The sequence below is a fragment of the Ceratotherium simum genome, chromosome 15 (assembly GCF_057802395.1).
Source record: "Ceratotherium simum simum isolate JZ-2026a chromosome 15, ASM5780239v1, whole genome shotgun sequence".
Lineage (NCBI taxonomy): Eukaryota > Metazoa > Chordata > Mammalia > Perissodactyla > Rhinocerotidae > Ceratotherium > Ceratotherium simum.
In genome coordinates, this window is record NC_141914.1 from 27334294 (window position 1) to 27360930 (window position 26637).

Consider the following 26637-nt stretch of genomic DNA (forward strand, 5'->3'; position numbering starts at 1 on the left):
TTTGATTGGCAGAGACTCTCTTCCTTTCCATCCAAGAGGATAATAAAATAAATGAGAGTCAAGGATAAAGCCCTCTGTTCCACCAGGCACGTCCTCATGGTATGCTGTGATTGCCCAATCAGCCATGGAGCAACCAGGTTGTTTTAGTTTCCTACAGATGCCAGAACCTGGGTGGCTTAAAACCACAGACATTCATTCTCTCACATTTCTGGAGGCTAGAAGTCCTAAGTCAAGGTATTGGCATGGCCAGGCTCCCTCCAAAGCCTCTAGGGAAAAGTCCTTCCTTGCCTTTTCCTAGCTTTTATTGGTTGCCGGCAATCCTTGACATTCCTTGGCTTGTGGCTACATCAGTCCCTCTCTGCCTCCATCCTCACACGGCCTCCTTCCCTCTGTGTGTGTCTTCTTTGTGCCTCTGTGTCTAAATTTTCCTCTTCTTATAAGGACACCAGTCATTGGATTTAGGGCTCCCCCGATCCAGTATGAGTTCATCCTAACTAGATTACATCTGCAAAGATCCTATTTCCAAATACAGTCATATTCACAGGTACCAGGGATGAAGATTTCAACATATCTTTTTGGAGGACACCATTCAATCCACTACACAAGCAGTATCAGTTTTCATTTCTTCTTGACCTCCCAGCTGTGAAGAGCACCTCTTGCTGCAATCCAGATGCTCACGGGATTCCATACGCCTTGCCCCCATAAATCAGTCAACTTGATTTACTAACCTAGTCTAGATGGTGGTTGCTGCCAGGAGCTGTATATGGCTGCCTTCCCCCTTTCCACTTTCCAGACATTCTGACAGAATCTCCCCTGGGGAGGAGGCCAGAGTCTCCCGGGTATGGGGAGTGTAGGTGGAAGAGGGAGGCCATAGGGAGGCATGGTTAAGAGCTTGGATTTTGGAAAGAGACAGACCTGTGACTTTGGGATGGCCTACTCAACCTCTCTTGCAGCTTATTTTCTTCACTTCTAAAATGTGAGTAACAAAACTTATCATCCTTATGAGGATTAAATGACATCCCAGTGTAGCAGTAGCTGCTGTCATTGTTGCTGCTGCTGCTCCTGCTGTTAGCTGCTTGGGATTCAGTGAATCTAGATCTGAATCCAGATCTTCAACGTCCCCCTGAGGCAAGTTTCTTAACATCACTGAACCTGTTTCAGGTTTCCACATCCATAAAACGAGAAACCTCTTGGGGTGTTGTGAGCTCTGAGTACACCCAGCACAGAGCCTGGGGCACAGTAAAACCAGTGTAAATGTTTGCTTCTGTCCCTTCCCTTCTCCTGTGTATAAAGGAAGTAATGTTAGTCTGACATGACCTACTCTCAGGAAGCTCAAGGTGGTTCCTTTGTGATCACTGTCTTTTCTCAGTCCTTGGGGGAGAGACCTTGGATTTTATTTTGAGTCTGTCTTTATCAAGGACTCTAAATTGTTTTTAAAAACAAAATGCTAATCATAACTAACATATATATATATATATATCTTTGTCCACCAGGCCACTCAGTTCTTTAGGAAGCCCTCTCAAGTTACTATTTTTTTTATGCCCATTTCACCCAGGTGATAACTGAAGGCAGGCAGTTAAATAATGGCTCCACGGAAACAAAAGAAAAAATAAACAAGTGGGACTTCATCAGACTAAAGAGCTTCCACAAGGCAAATGAAACCAGAATCAAAATGAAAAGACAACCCACCAGCTGGGAGAAACTATTTGGAAAGCATATATCCAACAAAGGGTTAATCTCCGTAATATATAAAGAACTCACACAACTGAACAACAAAAAAACAAACAACCTGATCAAAAAATGGGTGGAGGATATGAACAGACATTTTTCCAAGGAAAATATACAGATCGCCAATAGACACATGAAAAGATGTTCTACGTCACTAAGCATCAGGGAAATGTAAATCAAAACAACACTAAGACATCACCTTACACCATTAGAATGGCTATCATCACCAAGAAAAAAATAAATGTTGGAGAGGTTGTGGAGAAAAGAGAACCCTCATTCACTGCTGGTGGGAATGCAAACTGGTGCAGCCACTATGGAAAATACAGAGATTCCTCAAAAATTAAAAATAGAAATACCTTATGATCCAGCTATCCCTCTACTGAGTATCTATCCAAAGAACCTGAAATCAACAATCCAAAGAGGCTTATGCACCCCTATGTTCATTGCAGCATTATTCACTATAGCCAAGAAGTGGAAACAACCCAGTGTCCCTTGACTGATGAATGGATAAAGAAGATGTGGTATATATATACAATGGAATACTACTCAGCCATAAAAAAGACAAAAGCATCCCATTTGCAACAACATGGATGGACCTGGAGGGTATTATGTTAAGCGAAATAAGCCAGACAGAGAAAGACAAACACCACATGATTTCACTCATATGTGGAAGATAAACTAACACACAGACAGAGAGAACAGTTCAGTGGTTACCAGGGAAAAGCGGGTTGGGGGGTGGGCACAAGGGGTGAAGGGATGCATTTTTTAGTGACTGACAAACAATAATGTACACTAAAATTTCACAATGTTATAAACTATTATGACATCAATGAAAAAAATAAATAATGGCCCCATGGGCATGTAGTATTGAGAGGTGGAGCAGGGCTTCACCCTCAATAGTTCACACCCTCAAACTCCAATCCTATGCTTTGCCTTTACACACAAATATTTAGATTTTTAAAAATAAGTTTAATTACGTATTAAATGAATTTTCTTTAAAAAATTAGAACATTACCGATAAATCTAAAGTTTCTTCTTTTTTTTTTTTTTGATGAGGAAGATTGTCCCTGAGCTAACATCTGTTGCCAATCTTCCTCTCTTTGCTTGAGGAGGATTGTCCCTGAGCTAACATCTGTGCCAATCTTCCTCTACTTAGTATATGGGACGTCGCCACAGCATGGCTTGATGAGAGTTGTGTAGGTCCGCACCCGGGATCCGAACCTGCGAACCCCAGGCAGCCAAAGCAAAGAGTGAGAACTTAACCACTATGGCACTAGGCCAGCCCCAATCTAAAGTTTCTTTGTCCATCACTTTCAATCCTTATCCCCCTTTCCACCTCCCCAGGGGTAACTATTGCTTATGGGTTTGATATGTATGCTCTAGAACTTTTAAGAATATAGATATTTCCATTCATTTATTTATATATAAACCTATACAAAATACATTGTATTGTTTTTGTGGAAATGTTTTCACATAGATGGCGTCCTGTACCACATATGGTTTGGCAACTCGCATTTTTCACTCCACAGCGCATTTTGAGAGTCCTCCCTGTTTAAACATATAAATCTGGTTTGTTCCTTTGGTCTGCTGTATTCCACCATCGATGGCATGCTTGACTGATCCCGCCCCTGTTGAGGGCCCCATGCCCTTGCCGTTTCCCTCTGCTTCTGAGGTCTGGCGCCTTTGTTGAGCAGGTGTTGAGCAGCCTTCAGGAAGCCTCCTGGGCTCACAGACTTCCTCAGCTGGAGAGGCCAGAATCACTTTGAAAGTAGGGCCACCCGCAGATGCTAACTATCTGGGTTCAAGATCAAGGACTTCCCCCAGGCTACCTGTGTCAGGCGCAGGAAAGGTCCTGCAGAGCCCCAGGAGCTTGCTGGGCCCTCAGTTCCTCCCTGCTGGGCCCGCCCTCCTCACCTCTGCTTGCCAACAGGATCTGTTACCAGTGAAACATAAAAAGAGAGGTAAAATAAACACGATAAGTAGGCTAAAGGTCACTGAACAAAATGGCAGCAGTAAAACAATAAAAACAAACTGGCTACATTGCAAATACAAAAACATAAGGAGATTAAACTCTTTAAGACTAGGCCTTGATCTAAATTTAGACTTACCAAGAACAAGGCCTGAGGCTGGGGGTGGGGAGCTTCCCTGCAGGAGCACCCCCTCTTTCCTGCAGGGATTCATATTCCTGATGGAATGGAGTCTGGGTTCCTCTTGAGCCACAGTCCCTGTTAGGGCCATCTCAGCAGACTCGCAGCCCTGAACTTCTTCTAGACCGTGGCTACACATTTGAATCACCTGGGCAGAATTAAAAGAAACAAACAAACAATTTCCCAGAGGTTGGGGGTAAATCAATTGGCAGGTGGGGAGCTATGAACTAACACTACACTGATTTGAAGCATTTGCCGATTTCTGTGGTGTAAATACTCCCACCATGGCCGATTTTAAGCTGTTAATGGCTTACCGACTGGTTTGCAAATTAATTTATTCAGTATTCAAGGCTGTAGTCTCTAAATGGCACTACATTTAGAAATTCTTTGTAGCTTTTTTCACTTTCTAAGAATTTCCCATATACACCATGATCACTGAAGAAACAGCCAATCAAAATTCAATAAGTTAATTATAACCAAATAATTTATAAAGCAACTTTCTTAAAATTCTTTCAAAAAGTTTACAGTAAAAAATATTGAATTTGGGCTGTAGGCATGTTTTATTATGTTTGATATGATGTGCAGGGAGCTTCCACAGGGAAGTATTCCCGGGTCCTACAGAGGGAGTAGAAGTGGGGGGAGTCCAGACTATCAGGCGGTGGACAGGAGAAGCCCCTGCCGACTACAGAAATCCTCCTCTGCAGGACCCGGAGTTCATGGAGCACTATCACAGCGAAGGAGCTGAGATTTCGAAAGGTAAAGCAACTTGCTCAAGGTCACACAGCCAGGTCAAAACTCAGGACATCTGAAACCAGAACTAGGCCTCTTTCCAAAACATACTGGAGCCCCCCTAGTGAAGTCTGAGACCCCAGCTCAGGTCTGGGACCTTTAAAGATTGGGTACAGCCTCCCTTCGTCCCTTTCTTGACCCTCAGCCGTGCCCTGCGGGGGCTGACCTGACCCACCACAGGCTGATCCCACCTGAGCATGAGTGCCCAAGGGGTGGGGGAGTCCGTGAGCCTGCGGCCTCTTGACACGCAGGAGAAAGCCTTAATTACCCATCTCTCGCCATCCCCAGCAAGGCTCCCCAGGAGAGGAGAGGTGCCTGCGGGGCAGGAGTAGGGGAAGCCAGGAAAGCTTTCAGACCTTCTGCTGAGGGTCAGGAGGCACGTTGATGTGGTTTAGGAGCCAGAGCTGCTGATCTGCAGGCAGGCCCACACGGCCGGAGCTGCTTTCTGCCGCCCAGGTTGTATAACATATGAGGTCAGCCAGGCAGGGTGGCAGTTCCCGTGGAGGGAGAAGTGGTCCCCCAAGGGAAGGGGAGGCATGCAATAAGCCATGCCCCCAGGGGCTCGCAAAGCCCCCCCCCCCAGCCCACCCCCGTTTCCTGCACTGGCGAGGGTTGAGGACTTCCCTCGTGAGTCAGGGCCTCCTTAGCAAGAAGTGCCACATTGCCTCAGTAGAAATGAGCCCAGGCAGAAGGAAACAGGTGATCTCTCCAATAGCAGCTACTCTGGCCAGCTCTGGGCCTGCTCTGGTGGGGGGTGGGGCCTAGGAAGTTATCCCCAAATAGCACTCAGGATGGCCTGGCAGTCCTGGCCTCCAAGGTCAGCACTGAGGCTGAGAATCCTGGAGGGGCTCTGCTCTGTCCCCTCCTTGGCAGGTCCCCTCGGGCAGGCCAGCTGGGCATAGCTGGGGAGGAGGAAAGGGCAGGCGCCTTGTGCACTGGTGAGGGTGTCTGGTCCCCGTGGCAACCTCTCCTGTCTCTAAAATTATACGTGGATTAAGAACACTGCATCTGGCAAGAGCAGATGGAATCGGGCAGAAGCATACTCAGGACACTGGCTTTCAGATCTGTGGCTCTCCATGTACCAAGAAGACAAAAGACAAAGAGGCCAGGAGAGAGGTGTGTGATGTGAGGTGCGTGTGTTTGTGGCATTTATGTGCCACATGATATGGGGAGTAGACACTGACTCACTCAGTGTGTGAGACAGGAAGGTGAGTTTGAGAGGAGAGGATTAACCAAAAGAAGTGGAAAATTGAGGTCAGACTAGAGGAGGCACTGAAAAATGGGGCAAACTGTGGGTGATCAGAGAAAGACAAGGATGCCCTCAAAGCGCCAAGAGCACAAAAAGGTCTGATCAAGTCTGAATAAGGAGAGCAGAGAAGCCTGCAGCACAGAGTTGCTCGAGGGCCTAAGGGCATCCCTCCCACCGGAGACACAGCCCGCAAGACAGAAAGCAGAAGAAAGCGCCACGGCTCAGTCAACAATAAATAAGGCTTCAAGCAACAGAAAACTTCACTTGCAAGCACTTAAACAAATAGTGGTTTCTTTTTCTCTCATCATAAAATATCTGCGAGTGGGCGGGAGCTGGTGCTCAGCAGCATCAGCGCTGGCATCTCTGTGGTTCTCTTGGCCTTTCCCAGTGGAAATATAGTTACTGCAGTTTCAAATATCAGGAACCTTTTCCAAGTAGGAAGAAAGAGAAGGGAACTGAGCCAGGGGCCTGTCCTAGGAGCGCTCCTTCCATTTAGTCCCATTGGCCAGAACTGGTCACATAGTCTCCCCCAGCCGCAAGGTAGACAGCAGAGTGCAGGTTTGCCATGACCATGGCTCAGAGTTGCTGGCCACTCTGTTGCCCCAAACAAAATCAGGGTTCTGTTAGGAAGGGAGAAGGGGAAATGGATATCAGGAAGGCAACCAAGCCCAGAGTTGAGACCCTGAGTGGCGAACATTTTTGGTCAAGACTAAATTAATATTCCAGGGGCCGGCCCCGTCGCGTAGCGGTTAAGTGCTCGAGCTCCACTGCTGGCGGCCCGGGTTCGGATCCCGGGCGCGCACCGATGCACCGCTTGTCAGGCCATGCTGTGGCGGCGTCCCACATAAAGTAGAGGAAGATGGGCACGGATGTTAGCTCAGGGCCAGTCTTCCTCAGCAAAAAGAGGAGGATTGGCATGGATATTAGCTCAGAGCTGATCTTCCTCACACAAAAAAATAAATAAATAAATTAGTTAATTAATTAATATTCCAAAGTTGAGCGGAAAGAGTCTCCAGAAAAAGTGAGGCCCAGCTTCCGGAATGGCAATGCAAGACCCCAAAGTCAGGCCCCTTGATGCAATCGTCTCAATTGTGTCATTCATCACTAATTGTGTCAATTACTCTTTACAGCAACCCCACGGGGTAGATGCTGTTATTTCTCCCACACGGCAGACAAGAAAAGAGAGTTTCACACCTTGCAAAACCCACTTTCCAGGAATACATCTGAGTCAAGATTTTACAGGCTCTGATCCAGATCCTCCTCAGCCTTTTGGTCCTGAATTCTTTGACTGCTCCTCCTAGGAAGCTGTCCCACCTCTCCTTCACTCAGTTCCTGATCTCTGGCCCTTCTCCTTCTACCAGTAAGGAGGTCTTTGAATTCAGACAGACCTGTGTTCAAATCCCCATTGTTCTACTGTGAGTGTGTGGCCTTGGGCAAGCTACTTGGCTCTCTGGGCCTCCTAAACCTTGAGGGGTTGTAGGATTAAATAGGAGATGATGGATTAGAGGGCCCAGCACAGCACCTCAAAACAGCAGGTGTTGGATAATGACGCCGGGTATCTGAGAGGTACTGTAGATATTAAAACAATTTGCTGTTTTTCCTGTTTAATTTGAGGAGTGACTCAGAGGTCCCAAGGACTCGTGAACTTGTTTTGCAGGAGAATTGTTTTGCAGGAGAAAGAGAATGCCTTCGGGGAGGTTACGATCACCAGATAGCTGATCAGCGCATGGCGGGCCCTCAGCAGCTGTTGAAGCCCAGGAGTCAGATTGCCCAGAGGCTTATCGGGAGTGACCCTTTTGTTTCCCTGAAGTCCCTCCTGCCAAGTACCTTAGCTTGTTCTAGGGGAAGTGGATTTTGTTGTTGTTGTTGAGGAAGATTGCCCCTGAGCTAACATCTGTGCCCATCTTCCTCCACTTTATATGGGACACTGCCACAGCATGACTTGACAAGAGGTGCATTGGTGCTCACCCGGGATCCGAACCTGTGAACCCCTGGCCACTGAAGTGGAGCACCTGCACTTAACCGCTGCGCCACCAGGCTGGCCCCGGGGAGATGGATTTGAGTGAACCCAGGCTCCCGCCTACTCATTTTAGCCAATTCGAATAAATCTTTCTCCATCTCCAAGCACCGATGTCTCAGTGTTTAGCTTGCTGGGCATCGGGCACACGAACTTGAGATTAAGAGGTTCGGTGTCAATAATATCAGTGCCTTTCTAGATGTGCAGCAATGTGGAAACTCAGCCATGGACCAGCTCTGGTTTTGCAAAAACCAAGATCACATTATTTCCCACACACTTTCCTGACAAAATCTAACTCTCTATAATCAGGAGTCACTGGTTTGTTTTCCTTTGTCACTGAACAGCTGACTTGGCTTGAAGTCTTCAGCAGTTACTTCAACTGACATTGATTGAGCACCACCAAGTTCCAGGCACTCCGCTGCTGGGAGGCCTGGTCCTTGCCCTCTGGGAGTTTCCAACCTGGTTGCAGAACAGCAAGTGCAGGCAAATAACTCTAGAACAAGGCCGGGCGTAGTGAGAGATGTGTCGTGAGAATTCAAAATGCTGGGACTTCAGAGATGGTGGAGGCTCTGTGTGTGGTGTGGTCTAGTCATTCCTTCCCCGGGGAGCAGCCCTCCAGGCTGCTGTGGCAGAGCTGCTGCCGGATCGCATGCCCACGCAGCCAGCCCCGGGTGCCGCCACTCCGTGCCCGGCTTGCTGGCCCCTCAGGTCCTGCAGAGAAAGCAGCTGCTGCCTCTGGGAGCTTCGGGCACAGGGCAGACCCTGTGGGAGACAGGCCGGCAGGCCTCCTCCGAGCTAGTGACTATGCGTCACGGCTCCCTACTTCCACCTGAGGAGAGTCATTTCTGTCTGACGAGAGTCACCAGGGGTGACTGTGGGTTTCCACAAGCCTAGCGTGAGAAAGAGCTGCCCTGGGATAATCTTGGGGAGGCTGATAATGGCCTGTCCCTCATTGTGTCTTCTGCCTCACCACAAACCACCAGCAGGAGGTTCAGGGGCTAGGTAAAGGGATGGGAGCCACTGTGTGCTGACAATCCCAAATAAAGGAAGTTCCAGGGACCCTCTGGTCTCAGAGAGAGATGCCATGGACAGAAACCAAAATAGAATGTATAATAAACTGCATTGTACACATAAATATTTGTGCTAGGTACCAGCATGAAAGTGAGACATTGAGGGAGATCCTTGGGCTGGTTGGGCCCTCCAGAGGTCAAATAGGCCATCCCTCTGCCTCTGGCTATTTCAAGGCAAATGCAGAAAGTTCTGTGACGTGGAGCATCACTGAACATCAACCGTCTGGGAGGCCGTCTCGCAGGTCTGCATGAAGATGCACAGGGCTGACGTTGCTGCTTCCCGCCTACTGTGTTGCTGCCCAGTTAAACTTATTTTGACCTTCCTCAGAGCCAATGCCCCAGCTTGGCCAGAGACCTCCATTTCTGTGCACTGCCTTTGGGAGCAGCTCTGACTGGGGACAACTCAGCCCCACTTCTGCTTCAGCCCCACCAACCAGGCCAGAAAGATATAAGGCCAGACATGGGATTCTCCTGGCACTGGTGCCAGAAGCAAGGAAGCCATAAGTGTGCCATGGTTAACCCTGCTGCACTTGCCAGGCCAGACCTGAATGCACCCCTTTACAGCGCATGGTTATAGGGTGGTTACAAACCCTCCTCTGCAGCTCAAGATCTGGCACAATGCCTTCCTGAATGTCCCTCCTTTGAAATGAGTTTAAGGTGTGTGACCAGGTCGCTCCAGTGGGGTCCTGAGTGATGGGTCACAGCCAGGGCAGGTCTCCTGGCTTGTCCATAAGCTCCAAGGAGACTGGGACTTTGTAATGAGCCTCTGTGTACCCTCTTTGCAGTGAGCCCAGGCACTCAGAGGGTATGGGCAAAATTTCAGCTTGGCCTGTCCTCTTTTTTTTTTTGTGAGGAAGATCAGCCCTGTGCTAACATCTTTCAATCCTCCTCTTTTTTTGCTGAGGAAGACTGGCCGTGGGCTAACATCCGTGCCCATCTTCCTCCACTTTATATGGGATGCCGCCACAGTATGGCCTGACAAGTGGTGTATTGGTGCGCGCCTGGGATCCGAACCAGGGCCGCCAGCAGCAGAGTGCGCGCACTTAAGTGCTATGCCACGGGGCCGGCCCCGGCCTGTCCTCTTTTAAAAATGACATTTTTTGGCTACTATCAGAAAAACAGAAAATAACAATATTGGCCAGGAGGTACATAAATTGGAACCCTCGTGCACTGTTGGTAGAATGTAAAATGGTGTAGCCACTATGGAAAACAGTATGGTGGTTCCTCAAAAAATTAAAAATAGAATTACCATATGATCCAGCAATTCCACTTCTGGATATATACCCAAAAGAATTGAAAGCAGGATCTTGAAGAGATATGTGTACACCCATGTTGATAGCAGCAATATTCACAATAGACAAAAGGTGGAAGCAACGCAAGTGTCTATTGACAGATGAATGAGTAAACAAAATGTGGTCTATACGTACAACAGAATATTATTCAGCCTTAAAAAGGAATGAAATTCTGACACATGCTACAACATGGATGAACCTTAAGGACATTATGCTAAATGAAATAAGCCAGTCACAAAAGGACAAATACTGTATGAATCCACTTATATGAGGTACCTAGTGTAGTCAAATTCATTGAGACAGAAAGTAGAATGGTGGTTGCCAGGGGCTGGGGGGAGTAGGGAATGGAGGGCTCTTGTTCAATGGGTATATAAAGTTTCAGTTTTGCAAGATGAAAAGAGTTCTGGAGATTGGTTACACAACAATGTAAATGTACTTAACACTACTGAACTGCACACTTAAAATGGTTAAGATGATGGGGCTGGCCTGGTGGTGCAAGCAGTTAAGTGTGCGTGCTCTGCTGCGGCGGCCCCAGGTTCACCAGTTCAGATCCCGGGCGTGCACCGATGCACTGCTTGGCAAGCCTTGCTGTGGCGGTGTCCCATATAAAGTGGAGGAAGATGGACATGGATGTTAGCCCAGGGCCAGTCTTCCTCAGCAAAAAGAGGAGGATTGGCAGATGTTAGCTCAGGGGTGGTCTTCCTCACAAAAAAAAAAAAAAAATGGTTAAGATGGTAAATTTTATGTTGTGTATTTTACCACTATTAAAAATATTTACCACTATTAAAAATTTTACCACCATTAAAAATAAAAATTTTAATGACATTTTTGTTTTTCTGCATATAAAAGAAACATTTGGTAAAAATCTCGAACTTATAGAAAAGTGTAAAGAGTAAAGATGTAATATATCTCATAAAGAATAATGAAATACAAACTCATAAAGAAATAAAAATTACCCATAACCCCACTACCCAGAGACAACTGCTGCTAATAACATGATATTTTCTTCTGTATTTTGAACATGTGTGTATATCTATCTATCCATCTATAATCTATACCACTCAATATATACAATTATATACACTACTTTTTCACTTTATGTTTTATAAGTGTTTCTATTTATTTATTTATTTATTTTTTCCCCAAAGCCCCAGTAGATAGCTGTATGTCATAGTTGCACATCCTTCTAGTTGCTGTATGTGGGACGCGGCCTCAGCATGGCCGGAGAAGCGGGGCATCGGTGCGCACCCGGGATCCGAACCCAGGCCGCCAGTAGCGGAGCGCATGCACTTAACCACTAAGCCATGGGGCCAACCCTATAAGTGTTTCTAAAATCTCCTATAACATGATTTTTAATGGCTTCCTGGTATTTGATCACGTGGACATAGCATAATTTATTCAACTAGTCTTCTATTTCTGAATATTTAGGTTGTTTAAAGTTTTTCAATATTTTAAACAATACTGTGGTGAACATTCTTATGTGTATATGTTATCCACATTTCTGATCATTTCCTTAGAATAATTTCCCAGAAGTGAAGTTGCTGAGTCACAGACTGAGTATTTTGAAGTGGATGGCTCACACTGACTGGGGCCTCGTCTGACGACCCGGTTTTTGTTCCCAGGGCACCGCTCACCCCATGCTCTATGCTTTGTCCCTTTCAGTGCTCATAGGACCCCAGACTTTCTCTCCTGTGACCTCTGCTAGATTTGACTCCTGCAGGTGCTGGGACACTAAATGCTCTGGAATTTAAGCAAAGTGAAACAGGGCCCCTGTGTCCCTACGGGCTAACTTTGTGAGTTCAAATGACATCTTACAAAAAGTCCAGAATCTCTGTTGTTGACAGGGACATAGAGATGGCCTCACTCAACCTGTCACTTTACAGAGCAGGAAAAGAAGGCGCACAAGAGAGTGTAACATTCCCTTTTCTTGATGGATGGATTGAGCTAAAACTCAGCTTGGTCCATCACCCCAGGGATTGCTGGAGTCACAGCCCAGAGCAAATTCTCCAGCTCACTGGACCAAGCGCCAGGTTCCAGAACAGCTGTGGGGGCAGTTGGGGCCATCTTTGACTCAGCCTGAGTGTCAGCCTCCTCATGACCACATCCTGGCACTTGGGAGCAGCCAGTAAAACTCTTTCTCCAGGACAGCGGCTCAGATCCTTCTCCTACAGGAAACTCAGAGAACCAGGTCTTGGATTTACAGCACAGGTAGCTCGTCAGCGGGCAGGTCTGTGGGTGGGTGGTCTGCACGTGGCCAGAGAGAGGCAGAGAAGACCCAGAGCTGCCCTGTGCAAGAAATGGAGTGGGGAAGGGGCAGGGAAGGGATCCCACCTTCACTGAGCGCCTGCTGTGCGCCAGGCCCTGTGCTGTGTGCGCACCCACCTGATTTCCTCAGTACCACCCTGGGAGGCAGCCATTAGCCCTCTTCTGCAGATGAGGCTCAGGAAAGGTAAAGAACTTGACCAAAGGTCAAACTGATAGCAAATGGCGGTCAGGATTCCAGCCCAGCTGGAACAACAGCTGCAGTGTCCTTACCACATCTCTCGTTACCCATGAGGACTCTGAACACACTTCAGCATACATAAAAAAAAGAGATGCATGATCCCGCACACGTCTGGAAAATGGCTTCATATCACAGTGAGAGAGAAGTTGAGTCAGGTGTGTCAAAAGGTAGCAGTGTGGTCCCTTCTAGCTCCAAGGCTCCGTGAATCCTGGAATTCTGGTAGGAGTAGGGGGACCAACCTAAGGGCCGGTATCCAAGGCCCCTGAAGATGAGCACAGCAGCTGTGGTGGAGGAGAGGGCATTGCGCTAGGGGTCGGGGACCGTGGTGCCGCTGCCAGCTGAGCCAGGCTAGCCGTGTGAGCCTGGGCAAGCCCCTTTACCTCTCCACGCAGGTAAAATGAGAAAACCACCCTCACCCTCCTCCAGCCATCACCCCACTCGCTCCTTCCCTCTACAGTAAAACTCCTCCAAGTGTTGTCTACACTTGTCTCCAAGTCTTTTTTTCTGATTCTTTTAAAAAATTTGCACTTATTATGAATTACTTCTTAATAAAAATAATGTATGTTACATGTTATACAACATATAAAAGCAAATCTATGCAGCTGCCAGTTTACAAAATAGAGAATACCAAGGCGTCTGAAGTCCCCATTCACATCTATCTCCCCTATGCCCAAGAGTAACCACCATTCCAAATTTAGCATTTATCATTCCCTTCCTTCTCATTAAACTTTTAGGTATTTACATATTCCTAAACTTTATATAAATGGTATCTCATTATATGTATTCTGCCACCTTTTAAAAGTTGTTATGGATTGTGACCCCCCCCTCCAAAAGATGATGTTGCAAGTCCTAATCCTCACTGCATCAGAATGTGACCTTTGTGGGAGTAAGGGTCTTCACAGAGGAAATCAAGTTAAAGTGAGGTCACAGACTGGGCCCTCATCCAATATGACTGGTGTCCTTATAAAAACGGGAAAATTTGGACACAGAGACACACACACAGGGAAAACACCATGTGAAGATTGGAGTCATGCTGTCGCAAGCCAAGGAACTTCCAGAAACTAGGAGAGAGACCTCGAACAGATCTTTCCCTACTGTCCTCCGAGGGAGTGTGGCCCTGCCAGCACCTTGATCTTGGACTTCCAGCCTCCAGAGCTGTGAGAGTATCTTTCTGTTGTTTAAGCCACCCAGTCTGTGGGATTGTTATAGCAGTCCCAGGAAACGAATACATCATTCAATACTATATTCTTGAAATTCACTTGCTAACGAATGAAGCTGAAGTTTATTCATTTTCTCTGCCATGTTCCATTACATGATATACCACAATTTATCCATTTTCCTTTGAAAAGCTATAGGGCTTGCTTACAGTTTTCTTGACACCGCAGACGCTGCTGCCTCGAACCTCCTGCACGGTACACCCTCTGGGGAACTGCCGCTGGGCCTACAGGGCAAATGGAAGTCTTGACTGGGTAGCAGCAATCAGGGCAATAACAAACTCGGCAAGATAACCCTGATTGCTCTCCCCTTTCAACCTGGTGGGTGTAAAATGGTATTTTCCAGTGTCTTCAATTTGCATTTTCCTAATTCCTAATGAAGTTAAGCACCTTTTTATATGTTTACTGACAATGTATGCTTTCCCTTTTGCAAAACACCTGGTTGCATTTTCCTTGCCTTTTTTCTTATTTATTTCTAGGAGTTCTTTACGTCTGGATTCTAATCCTGCATTGGTTATGTGTTGCAAGTATCTTCTTCATTTTTTTTTAAGCTTCAGTGCATGGTTGTGTATCCTAGTTGTTAGTTTTTTCTAGTTCTCTATGTGAGCTGCCACCACAGTATGATAACTGACAGATGGGTAGTGTGGTTCCGCAACCGGGAAGGGAACCCGGGCCACGGTGGTGAGAGCGCCGAATCTTAACCACTAGACCACCAGGGCTGACTACCAAGTGTCTTCTGTTTTGCGCCTTTTTGCTTCGTTTATAGCATCTTTTGATGAACAGAAGCTTTTCATTTTTTATTCCTTTTAAATAGACAATTTTTAGGGCAGTTTTAGGTTCGCAGCAAAATTACAGAGCAGAAAGTACAGAGAGTTCGCACATACCCCCTGCCCCGACACAGACACAGCCGCCCCCACCAACATCCCCACCAGAGTGGTACATATGTTACAATTGATTCACCCACACTGACACCTCATTATCAGCTGTTCATTTTAATATAGTAGAATTTATTCTTTTTTTTTCTTGGTGAGGAAGATTAGCCCTGAGCTATTGCCAATCCTCCTCTTTTTGCTGAGGAGGATTGACCCTGGGCTAACATCCGTGCCCATCTTCCTCTACTTTATATGTGCGATGCTGCCACAGCATGGCTTGATGAGTGGTGCATAGGTCCGTGGCTGGGATCTGAACCTGCACAGCCCGGGCCGCTGAAGTGGAGCGTAAGAACTTAACCACTACACCACCTGGCTGGCCCCTCGTCTTTTTTTTTAACAGTTAGTACTTTCAAGAAATTCTTTGTACCCCAAGGTCATAGAGATGTTCTCCCGTACTCCCTTCGTAAGGGTTTACATTCTGCCCGTCACGTCGTTAATGGACCTGGAATTGATTTCGAGACTGCTGTGTAGCCAGGATCTAAAATGGGAAGCAACACCTACTCTGCTCTTCTCGCAGGGTTGTTGTGATGATCAGAAGAGAAAATGTGTGTGAAAGGGTTCTGAGGACTGTAAAACAAGGTACAAATCCGTGAGTCCATAATGCCAATTTGATGAAGAGTGAGAGAGCCATTTAAGGGACGGAGGCCCTTGATTTGCTAACAAATTGGTCTCATGTTAGGCTGTCAACAGGCGAGGCAGAAACAACCGCGATCGCCCTTCTGAGACCAGAGGACGTGTTTGACCTTTGCAAGAAAGCAAGTTCCAGTAAAACTGCCGGGGTTGGTCTCCCCTCCACCCACACTGCACCCTCCATCTGCCTTCTTACATTAGCAAGTGAGGTTGCAAATATGACCCTGAATCATAGAGAAAAGATTAAATTACGCTCAGGAAATCCTGCTCACCAAAGTGCATGAATAACAAGAGTCAGAAAGGTGTCTGTCAAAAGCAGCAAAAAGCAAGCGTGGGTGCTTTCCAGGGAGCCTGCGGCAGCCTCCTCACAGACTGAGGACTCTACCCAGCTCCTGCTTCACCTGGAGAGGCAACAGTAGCTAAAGACGTGCCTGGTGACACGACTAGGGACCTCAGCAACCTTCTCAGACCCAAGGAGCCGTGGGGCTAACTTCCAGGAGCTGAAAGATTCCAATCAGAGGAGGCAGGTCTGAGTGAGGAGAGCCAGCTGGAGGTGGAAGGCTGAGAGCCCGGGGGGAGGAAGGGAGCAGGCCCAAGGGGGAGCAGAGGAGGAAGCTGACGAAATCAAACACCTCTTTGGCCTGCAGAAGGGGGTATTGTTCATGCTCCTCGAAGCACATCGTGACTGAGAGCTGGAACATAGGCAAGCCCCCTGGCCAGGTGCCTGCCACCCAGGCCTGCCGCACTGGCCGGATGTGCCTGAGTTCCAGGACGTCAGCCCTGGGAGGGGACTAGAGAGAGGGAAGGATACGAAAGGGGCCCGAGGAAACGTTTAGGGGTAACATACGTGTTCAGAGTCTCGATTGTGGTGGCGGTACAGATGTACACATACGTCAAAACTTAGCAAATCGTACACTTTCAGTATGTCCAGTTTAGTTAATTATATCTCCACAAAGCTGTTCAAAATAACAAAACAGTGTGGCAGTCATTTTTATTACATATATATGTTGGTAGAAGAAAGACTGGAAGGATGTTCCCCCAAATGTTAACAGTGGTTAGTTCTGGGTTGTGGGATTACAGGGGATTTTAATTCTCCTCTTTGTGTTTTTCTTTACTTTTAAAATTTTCCAAAATAAACATGCTTGACTTTTGTAATCAGAAAAAAACGTGTTTACTTCAAAGTAAGAGCAATCTCTAAATTGTAGGGATCTTGTGAGGCCAGGCCACAGGGGAGCCGAAGGGCTTGGCGGGGGTGTGTGGGGGGGGCAGGCACTCTGCACCTGAGGAGGAGCTACGGTAACTGACGCAACCAGCTTCAGGCTGAAAAAGTTGGCCCTGGAGCAGCTGCCTGGGTCAAATCTTAGCTAACTGTGTGCTGAGTGGCCTTGAGCTAGGTACTTGCCTGTTTGGTGCCTCAGTTTCCCCAGTTATAATAAAGAGATGACTGCAAAAGCCTCCGAAGGCAGCTGAGAGATTCGGTGAGCCCACACAGGGGCTTTTAGCAATGTCCCCGCAGCATACGAGACACTGGGAGAATAGCAGCTCCTCTACCTTCCTCGTCTCAGCTTCAAAGTATTAAAAAAGAATAGAATTGACTTAAGACAGCTTTATCTTTTTTTTTTTTAAGATAAAAATAAAGGGAATTGAGTAATCTCTGAAACAGAAAGCCATTTCTGGAATTGAAGGTTTTTGAGGTTTCTCTTACCAGAGATCTTTATCTCTCGACCAACCAACCGTAACTACCACTTGTGCCCTCCTTCCGCCCCCCCCAACAAGTATGCCCCCTCCGGTTCCTCACGCACATCTCCCCTTTCCGTCTCCCTCTCCTTCCCTCACCCTCTGATGTGAATTACCTGAGCTCCCTTCTGCTGCAGCTGCTTTCCGGAGGCAGAGACCAGACCTCACTCTTCCCTTCTCTTATTCCTTTCCTGCAGACCTAGGAGTAACCACCCGTGCCCTCCCCGCCCCCCATGCCCAGCCCAATCTTTGGCTGGGCCTCCCCTTCAGGGGTCTGGATGCTATCTTAACCTCCTTAGTCTGGTGCCCTGGGCAGCTTACCATACTTCCCTGAGCCTCAGTTTCCTCATTTGTCTGTTGGGGTGATTACTCCTGCCCCACCTGGCTCACAGTGGAATGTGCTTCGTAACTTGTGCATTAAGCCTCACACAACAGAGGGGAGACCACATTTTCCTCAGCTGGCACCAGTCCCCTGGGAAGAGGAAACCCTTTCAGATGCCCCACCCTCCACTCGAGGGTGGGCTCCAGCCCCTGGGAGTGGTCAGGCACTTCACTGTGACCACTCTTACTGAAGTCTTCTGCTCGCTGGTCATTTAAGCTTTCTCAAGCAAGCTCCCTCCCCTGCCCCTCAGGGGGCCATAAGTTCCTTGAGGCCAAGGCCACCTCACTCATCTTTCGCCCCCTCCCCCTTTCCTTTTCACCTAACAAATCCACACCCTGCACCTAACAAATCCTCATCACGTGTGCTCACTGCTTGTTTGTTAGTTTCATTTGCACCAGCATTTACGTCTCTGGCAACCACAGGCATGAGACACAGCTATTAAACTTGACGGTGACAACAGAACAAAGGCCGAGGGACAGGTCAGCAACAGGTCACTGCAAAGGTGAAAGCATGTCGTAGGGGCTTTAAAAGAGGACCAGGGCAAAAGATCTGCGATGGCCAGCCACTTAAGTCCGAAGGGCCCCCGACCCCGCATCACCCATGCTGTGTTGGGGGCTGCAGCAGGGACGGTGTTGGTGTCCGCGTGTCTGGGTGAGCGGGTGTGGATGCATTTGCAGTGTTTATAGCTTTCCTTTGACTCAAATCCTTCTCACCTACTCCCAGATTGGGTGTTAAAGGCCTGCTGGAGGCCAATTTGAGGCCAGACCAGTGGTTAGAAGAACCTCAGGGTAGGAGTTTATTTAGTTCCTCGTCCACGTTCTGGAACCCTGTGGTGGCCAGCCTGGCAGGCCTCTGCCTGTCTTTTGTCTCTGCCTGGTTCTCCCCCCCATCCTCCCTCCCTAATCCCCCATCAGTCTCGCTATCTGCCCTGCCAGAGGCATAAGGTCAGCCAGTCTGATGCAACCGTTTCTGGTCCAAGGACAACCCCCTGCCTGGCACATCTCACCAGCGGGGAGGTGAGTTCTGAAGTGTCAGCCCAGGGCCCTCTCTCCGCCCCACTGGAAAAGGGGCATGGTCATTGATGAGCTCCTCCACTCCCTCACTGAGTGGCCATGGGCCACTCGCCCCACCGCTCTGTGCCTGGTTCCGCCTCCATAACCGAGACAATAACACATGCTTTCAGGATTGTCGTGAGCATTAGACACGAAAACATCATTTCCCAAACTTTGGTCATTCAATTTCCTGTCACAATTTTTACCATATCTACACATCACCTGCTCTATTTCTTACTTAGTGTTTGTCACTAAATCAACTTTAAATCATCTCACTTTGTAAAAAAAGACTTTGCTGAAGAACACAGAGCCCATGCTGTTGCAACACACTTCAGAAGACCCTGTGGTAACAGATGGGCGGCCCGAGCCCACACCCGCGCCCACCGAGGCAGGTGTGCAGTGGCTGTGGGCCATGGGGAAACCTCTGCCTGGGGAGTCACCAGCCACCTGGAGAGCCAGGACCAAGGCCCTCCCCCCCCCCCCCGGCTGGGAGACTGAGGGACACAGGGGACAAGGAGCCCTAGGACCTGACTGTGAAGTGAGATGTCAGCTCACCCTGGGAGTCCCACCTTCATGCCACTGTCACAGCACACACCTCCTACCAGTCGATGCCGGAGGACCGAGCGCTGGGAAGGCTGAGACCCGGCGAGGGAGTGAGGGCAGATTTGCTCTTCCTCGCAGCTCAGGCCTCTAGAGCTGTGAGACCAGGCAGGGCCTGACTCCATGATCTCCAAGTGGCCTGTCCTAACAAGAATTTAAGGGCTTGGAGACTGGAGCTTTCTCTCTTCAAAAACAAGTCAATTAAGAGGTGCAGTGGGGCCTGCATATAACAATTCCTGACTGTGCCCTGCACCTTCAGCATAGAAAGTGCCCTCACACTGCCTGCTTGGTGTCTCACAGCCACCCTGAGAAGCAGGCAGGGCAACTCCAGGACTGTTACTCCACTTCACAGATAAGGAAACTGGGCTTTGGAGAGGCTAAGATGTGAACCCCAAGACAGTATGGAGTGGGAGGCAGCGTGGGATATTTTCTGACCACCTACTGTGTGCTGCACGTTCCCATACCTTACTGCATGTAATCCTTGGGACACTCCTCTGAGGTAGGGCCTATTAGCCAAGAAGCAATGTTAAGAATCCTACTCAAGATGTAGCAGATGTGAATTTGTGAAGAATTACAGGCAGCCCCCAACTTCCAACTAGGTTATATTCCAAGATGTGGTCAAAAGACATTTTCCCACTGAAATGGTGTTATTATGGTATTTAGGAACTCAGGCTAGTCCAAGGAGGGCCAATTAACCCATAATACTCCAGAATCCTTGAACACGTGCAATGAACATTAGAAAAATATTATTGTAATGCCAGTAATCAAAACAGAAAAGCAATAGCATTTGATAAAAAATTACTTTTTATTTATCTTGAACGCCTGCCTGAAAATCTGAGGCCAGATAGAAGAACAGACATAATTTCCCCTGCCTTATTTCAGAATTTAAAGAAGGGGGAAAAAGTGATATGTGGTGGGGGGGGGTGGTGAAAGGGCACGCAGTGGGGAGCGGGCTGGGGAAAAGGGACAGAGTTAGGTGACCAAATTGGCAAGTTGTGACAGGAAGAAGGGAGTCCCCAGGAGCCAGCTCAGTGTGATGGGGACGGCAGGATGGCTGGGGACCGTAAATTCTCTCCCGAGAGAGAGGCTGCTTCCCCCGAGAACACGAGCTCCAGCCCCCACAGAAAGATGACAGAAGGTAGTGGATCTGCTGACTGCCGTGGAGTCAGGGTGACTCAGAGGCCTGAGAACAAGGAGGAAAGAAGCAATTCTGCCAGTGGGATTTTTCTGAGGAGGAGAAATGTCTTTTCAATGGGTAGAATCAGAAATGAGTTTAAACCCCTGCACCACATACAAAATTCTGGCGGTGGGGGCAGGAGTGGAGTCTGACAGCAGCTGAAGATCCCCATCAGTTCTCAGAAGAGCAGCCCAGGGCTCCGGCTGCTTTCGGCTCTGACATTGAGACAGTGTTTCCAATCCTAGGGGCCCACTTACCAGCTGTGCAACGGGGCAGGTGCTTCACCTCTCTGAGCCTCACCTCCTCCTCCATGAGACAAAGGTGGTAAACTTTCCGCTGCCGAGAACGGATGAGCGAACGCCCACAGAACAACCCACACACAGCGTCTGGCCCACGGCGGGACATGTAACCAATACGTGTTACCTGCCCACCTGGCTGGCTCCCTCACTCCCTGACTGAAGCTTCAGGGCCATTGAGGCTCTGGAGGCAGCAGTTCTGGCCGTAGCCCCCTTTGTTCTGGCCACGAGGCTGCAACTGAAGGGTGGAGGAAGCCTTTCATGATTCAAAATGAGTATAAAGAGATGAGAGGCATGATTCTCATCTGAGATCAGAGCCCGACAGCTGGTCAGGCTGCGGGTGGCCTCTCCCTCCCATTTGTAGACCCTCCAGGAGAGGGGCCTACAGTGGGAGGGGCACAGCTCCCAGGGGCAAAGCAGAGCAGCCCCAGCCACACCAGTGAAACCGCCAAAACCCCCTAGTCCTGAATGTTCTCAGGTAACATCAGAGCTGGAAGGAGCCGTAGACCTTCTGGTTCCACGCTCTCATTCCACAGAGGAGGAAACAGGTCCAGAGAGGGAAAGGGCTTTTCGTAGTCACAGCCAGGGAGAGGAAGAGCTGGGCCTAGAAATCAGGTGTCCTGACACCCAGACCAGCAGCCAGAATCCCCGTAATTAGGAAACACTTGCTTATCCATGAGCACTTGATGAATTTGCTTCCAGTCTTTTTAAAGTACATATATATAATTTTAACTTAACATAATTATACTATACATGAACACACTCTTTTTAAAAGTTAATTTCATTACCTCCTGGACACATTGTGATCATTCAGTGTTTGTTGAATGACTGAATGAATGGATGGATGAATTCTTATTCCCACTCTCCCAGTTCGGGCCTCAGTCATTTTATCAGCTCCTCCCTGGATGACAGCAATAAGCCCTTGATTGGTTCCCCCTCTAGATGCTCCGTCATCCAGTGCCCTCCCTCCCCATCCCCATCCAGTCCTACCATGGCCCCCACAGCAGGACCCAGGGGCAAGGAGGGCAAACAAATCCACTCAGGGGATTCCTCTAATCCTGCTCCTCTCTTGGTCAAAGCCGGCTTTGGGACAACCTTTGGACTAGGCCTGGGACAAGTCAGGGACGTTCAGATGCTCTCTCCCCTGGATCCAGGCCCTGGCACCCTGCTCAGCTGCACCCTCACACTAACAAGAGGTCCTCTCACTCAGTGGCTGGTTTTGCCTCTGCTTTTTCTCTCCCTTCCCCCCAGTGCTGGGATTTGGAAAGACCCCGAGCCTCTGGTGGGACCTCCAAGGGAATAAGTCAATCATCAAAAATTAAAGCCAACTCAATGGCAGGAATCCTTTCAACATGTATACGTATATACAATATACATATATGTTATACGTATATCAAATCATCACATTGTACGTTTTAAATATCTTACAATTTTATTTCTCAATTATACCTCAATGAAGCTGGATAAAAGAAGAAAATTAAGACCAGAGCCTGGGGCACTGCAGGGCCAGAGGGCCTGGAGATGGAGGCTTAGCCGGACCCAGCACTGCTGAAGGCAAGGGAATGAGTGAATTCTGGAAGATGGGGAGGGCCCAAAGGATGGGACCTGGAAGATGTCCCGGTAGGAGGTGAGAGGAAGAGTCTAGCCAGAGCATCTGGGAGTCAGGAGAGTCAGAAGTGTGTCTGTTCCCTGAGGTCAAGGGTAAAGAGAGTTTTCAAGAACGAGGGTGTGGTCAACAGTGCCAACGCAGCTGAGGCTGGAGGAAAAGCGGCCTCTACTTCCTGAGGTGGATGTGCACAGACCCGCCCCGGGACCAAGCTCAGGGCCGGCTGTGAACAGAGGCCCTCAGGCTGGATCTGGTGTTGAGGAAACCTCCTGCTGAGGCTGGATAGGTGAGCCTGGAAGGGTGTGACCAGACCTTCAGGGACAAGTGCCCGAGACCCCACTGAGCAGAACCAGGGTGAGACAGAAACCAAACAAATTACTCCTTTAAAGCCACTTGAAATTCATGTGTCAGGAATGTTTGATTTTTGGCTTCTCCTTCCTGCAGCAGGATATTTAAAGAAAATAAATCTTTAAAAGCTTCAACTCCAAAGCAAAGGGCCCTTGTGTGCCTACTTCCGGTCTCTGCTTCAGGAACAAACCTCCTTTACTCTTCGGTCTGGATTATGTCCAAGCAGATGGAGCCTCTTGGCCAAGATGGGCGCAGCCCCAGTTCCTGCTGAGGGATCAAAATGAGTCGGCCACAACCAGACCCTGAGGCATTCCAGAGGCTTCCACTCCAGGGCACCCTGAGGCCAGGGGCCCGGGGTGGCTGACAGATGGTGGTGCCAGGTAGCAGCAGAGAGGGTCACCTCCCTGCCCCAAACCCAAGTCTGGCCAGCACTTCCCCTAAGGACAGACACTTGGTGGGGAAGAGAGGGAGTGGGAAGTCACCCAAGGAAGGTGATTCAGGCTTGGTCTGTCTGGGATTTAAAATAAGATGGCCCAGGGGCCGGCCCCATGGCGTAGCAGTTAAGTGCATGCACTCTGCTGCTGGTGGCCTGTGTTCGGATTCCGGGCACGCACCGATGCACCGCTTGTCAGGCCATGCTGAGGTGGCATCCCATATAAAGCAGTGGAAGATGGGCACGGATGTTAGCCCAGGGCCAGTCTTCCTCAGCAAAAAGAGGAGGATTGGCATGGATGTTAGCACAGGGCTGATCTTCCTCACAAAAAAAATAAGATAAGATGGCCCAGCCTTGGCCTTGGCCACTTCCAGAAGATCCAAATCCAGAGCCTGCAAAAGGAGGCCCAAGGAGAGGACATGGAGACCAAAGAGAAAGGGAGTTACTCCTGCCGGGTCCCCAAGCCCAAGTCTGGCCCTCCTACTGCTCCCTTCACAGCAACCCCACACCTGTAGTCCCGCCCTGTGCAAAGAAGTGAAAGTACACAGAGTGTCTCCCCACCGTGCACCGAGCGAGCCCACAGAGCTGTGAAGTAGCCCGGCGTGGGCTTTCGTTTCCCTTTTGCAGATGCGGTAACACCGGCTCTGAGAGGCCAGGGGCCTGTCCAGGGCCACACTGCCAGGAAGCAGCAGAGCCTACTTCCCAACCCCAGTCTCCTGATGCCCAGTTTGTGCTCTCTCCACAGCGCCCCACTGCCCCGGCCAGGAAACGGGCAAGCAGCTGTGTCTTTCCGTTTTTGTTGGTGGCTGAGGAACAGATATCTAGGAACCACGGGGTGGGGGAATTCCTCAGCCCAGATTTTCCCCGGGGCAGCCAAAGGTCCTGCCCAGGGTTCGGTACTCTTGCTTGGTGACCTCATGACCCTCTGCTACTAAGAGACAGATGAAGACCAGTCAAAGGACCCTAATCGGCCATCGAATAAGCCCTGCCCTGGGCCCTGTCTGCCTCACAGCTTGTCCCCAGACCGGGGACTCTCCTCCCTGGTCACTGAGCCATGGACTCCCAAGAGGTCAGGGCAGGAGTCACCCTGGAGAGCCTCCGGAAAACTCTGTCGTTGCAGAGAGGGAGATGGAGCCTCGAGGGCTGTTCAGGGTCACACTACAAAATGAAGAGCAGCACCTTCCTCACACGTCATATTGAGGACTAAACAAGATAATGCAAGCAAAGCCCTTAGCCCGTGGCCAGCACTCAGACGGATCCTGCTATTCCTGCCGCCAGGGGTGAGACGCTGCCCACCGGAGCCAAGGCGCTAGGAGTTTCTTCTCCAGGAGAAGAAGGAGCGCCCTTCCTGCTTACAGGCCAGGCCTGGGACCCCTCTGGCTTCTCACCGTGGGCTGGGAGAACGGGCTGAGGGCGGAGATCGGGGACCCAGCCTCGCCCGGCCTCTACTTGGCCATGTGATCCAAGGGGAGACCCGGCTCCTGGCGCCGTGGTTTTCTCTCACTGAGAAATAAGCTAGATATTTCGTAGGGCCCCTTCCAGCTTGGGAATCTCCAATTTCAACAGCAAAACTGCCCCGAAAGCAGCTGGCAGAGCGTGTGCCTGGCTCGGAGGAGGAAGCCCTGGACAGAGGCAGACAAAGGCATCCTGTGCAGGCCCTGCCTCTGGCCTGGCCTGGTGTCCTGTGGGTTTCCATACCAGGCCCAGGGGCTTCCAAGAATCACAGTTAAAAGTCATCATGTGAAAGTTGTCAGACAGTTGACTTTGTGTTCCCGGAAGCTGTAGTCCAGGAAAGGAGGCGGGGCGGGGGAGAGGGACAGAGAGGAGTGGAAAGGTGAGAAGAGGTGAGGCAAAGACAGTTATGGGAGAGAGCCTGCACCGTGGAGGAGCAGAGAGGCGACAGGGAGAGGGGAGAGCGCAGCAGGAGCAGGCAGTGGCTCTGAGCAAGGCTGGACACCGGGCTCAGAACGACCACAGCTTTTGAATTCCTTCAGACCAAGACACTGCCTGGCCACAAAACAGAAGCAACAAGGTGCTTTCTTAACGGGAAACTTCCTCATCGGTAGGGGAGAGCAGAGCCATGGGTGGTCACCTTGCTGTTCCCTGAAGACTCTCGGCCCTCACCTCCCTTCCCCTCTGGCCTGGAGACATGAACATTGGTTGATTTTCTGTAGAACACTACCACAGACCTTCCCTCTGAAGCAGCACCCTTCACCTTCGCTGCCTGGCCGCTGGGGAACCCACACCAAACTGGGCAGGAGCTGGCTGTTGTTGCCATGGTGACTGGCCTCCCAAAGCCCCCAGCCGTCGCAAAGTCCTGACTTGGGCATGGCCTCGATTGTATTCTCGTGACAATCACTACCATGGATTAAGCACCTGTCACGTGCCGATGCCCGTGCCATGCTCTCCACATGCACTGCACAATGAATCCTCATAACAGTGCAGTGAGATGTGATTATTAATCCCGCTTTACAGCAGGGAAACGAGGCTGCCTGGCTTCGGAACCCATGTCTGAACTGCTGCTCTGAGCTGAAATAAATTATAACCGCCTATGCAGCACCATGTAACGGTAAAGGCTGAAGGAATTTTGGCTCTGCCACTTAGAAGCTGTTAGACCTTGGGGAAGTGGCCTGTTTGCTCAGTGCTGGTTTTCTCATGTCTAAAACAAGGAGAACTTCAGAGGGTTGTTGTGAGGATCAGAGGTCATAGGAACCACTTAGCACAGGCCCCGGCCCCGGGCAGTGCTTGGTAAAGGTTTTGTTACCCAGTACGGGCCCTGGCCAACCTTCAGCCTGGGGCCACTTCCCTCCAGCCCCACTCTGTGCAGGAACTAAAGAGGAGGCTGTGGCTCTGAGGAAGCACCCCCTGGGTGACAGGCACTGTGCCCAGATGCCCAGGAGGATCAGCCAGCAAGGGGCCTGTGCCCTGTGAGCTGCTAGGATTCTGGCCCCTGATCCCACACTGTGGCCACCTCCTCTGCCCTATGGGTCCCTGCCCGGCCCCACCCTCAGCCACCAGCAGGGCCTTCTTGGGTGGGGTGGGCAGGGCAGGGCTGAGTGGGAGGGAGCAGGGTGTCATTATCACTCCCAGCACAGGGCTGGAAAAAGAGTTAAGCCTGGCCTTCTTATCGGCTCCCCAGGCCCCCACGCTGAAAGGCAATGCCTGGCTCTGAGGCAGGAGAGCCCAGAGGGCGGGGCTCTGTGGTCATGGCCCAGGTCCTTCCTCCTCTAGAATGGACCCCATGCAGGAATGGAAGAAGCAGCCTGGGAAACAGAACGAATGCTGCCGGCTTAGATACCGTGTCATCCTAGGCGATCTCTTCCCTCTCTAGACGCCATCTGTGAAATTGGGGATGAAGGGGCAGCTGGATGTGGTGACCACTGAGTCCCTTCCAGCTGTAAAGAGTTAGGATCCTGGGACCACCTGGGAGGTAGC

The 26637-nt window shown here is 49.6% G+C and overlaps 1 protein-coding gene across 1 annotated transcript in view; it reads right to left on the reverse strand.

The window, feature by feature from the left end:
* Positions 1 to 8519: 8519 nt before the first annotated feature.
* The window catches only part of LOC147915146 (palmitoyltransferase ZDHHC19-like), a 30522-nt gene continuing 12404 nt past the window's right edge, over positions 8520 to 26637 (reverse strand). Inside the window, exons 8-11 of the mRNA XM_087440152.1 lie at positions 16192 to 16362; positions 14162 to 14236; positions 13035 to 13101; positions 8520 to 8692 (exon numbers count right to left, since the gene is read on the reverse strand). Coding sequence (XP_087296278.1) covers positions 8520 to 8692; positions 13035 to 13101; positions 14162 to 14236; positions 16192 to 16362 — 486 coding nt within the window. The remainder of the gene's footprint in view (positions 8693 to 13034; positions 13102 to 14161; positions 14237 to 16191; positions 16363 to 26637) is intronic.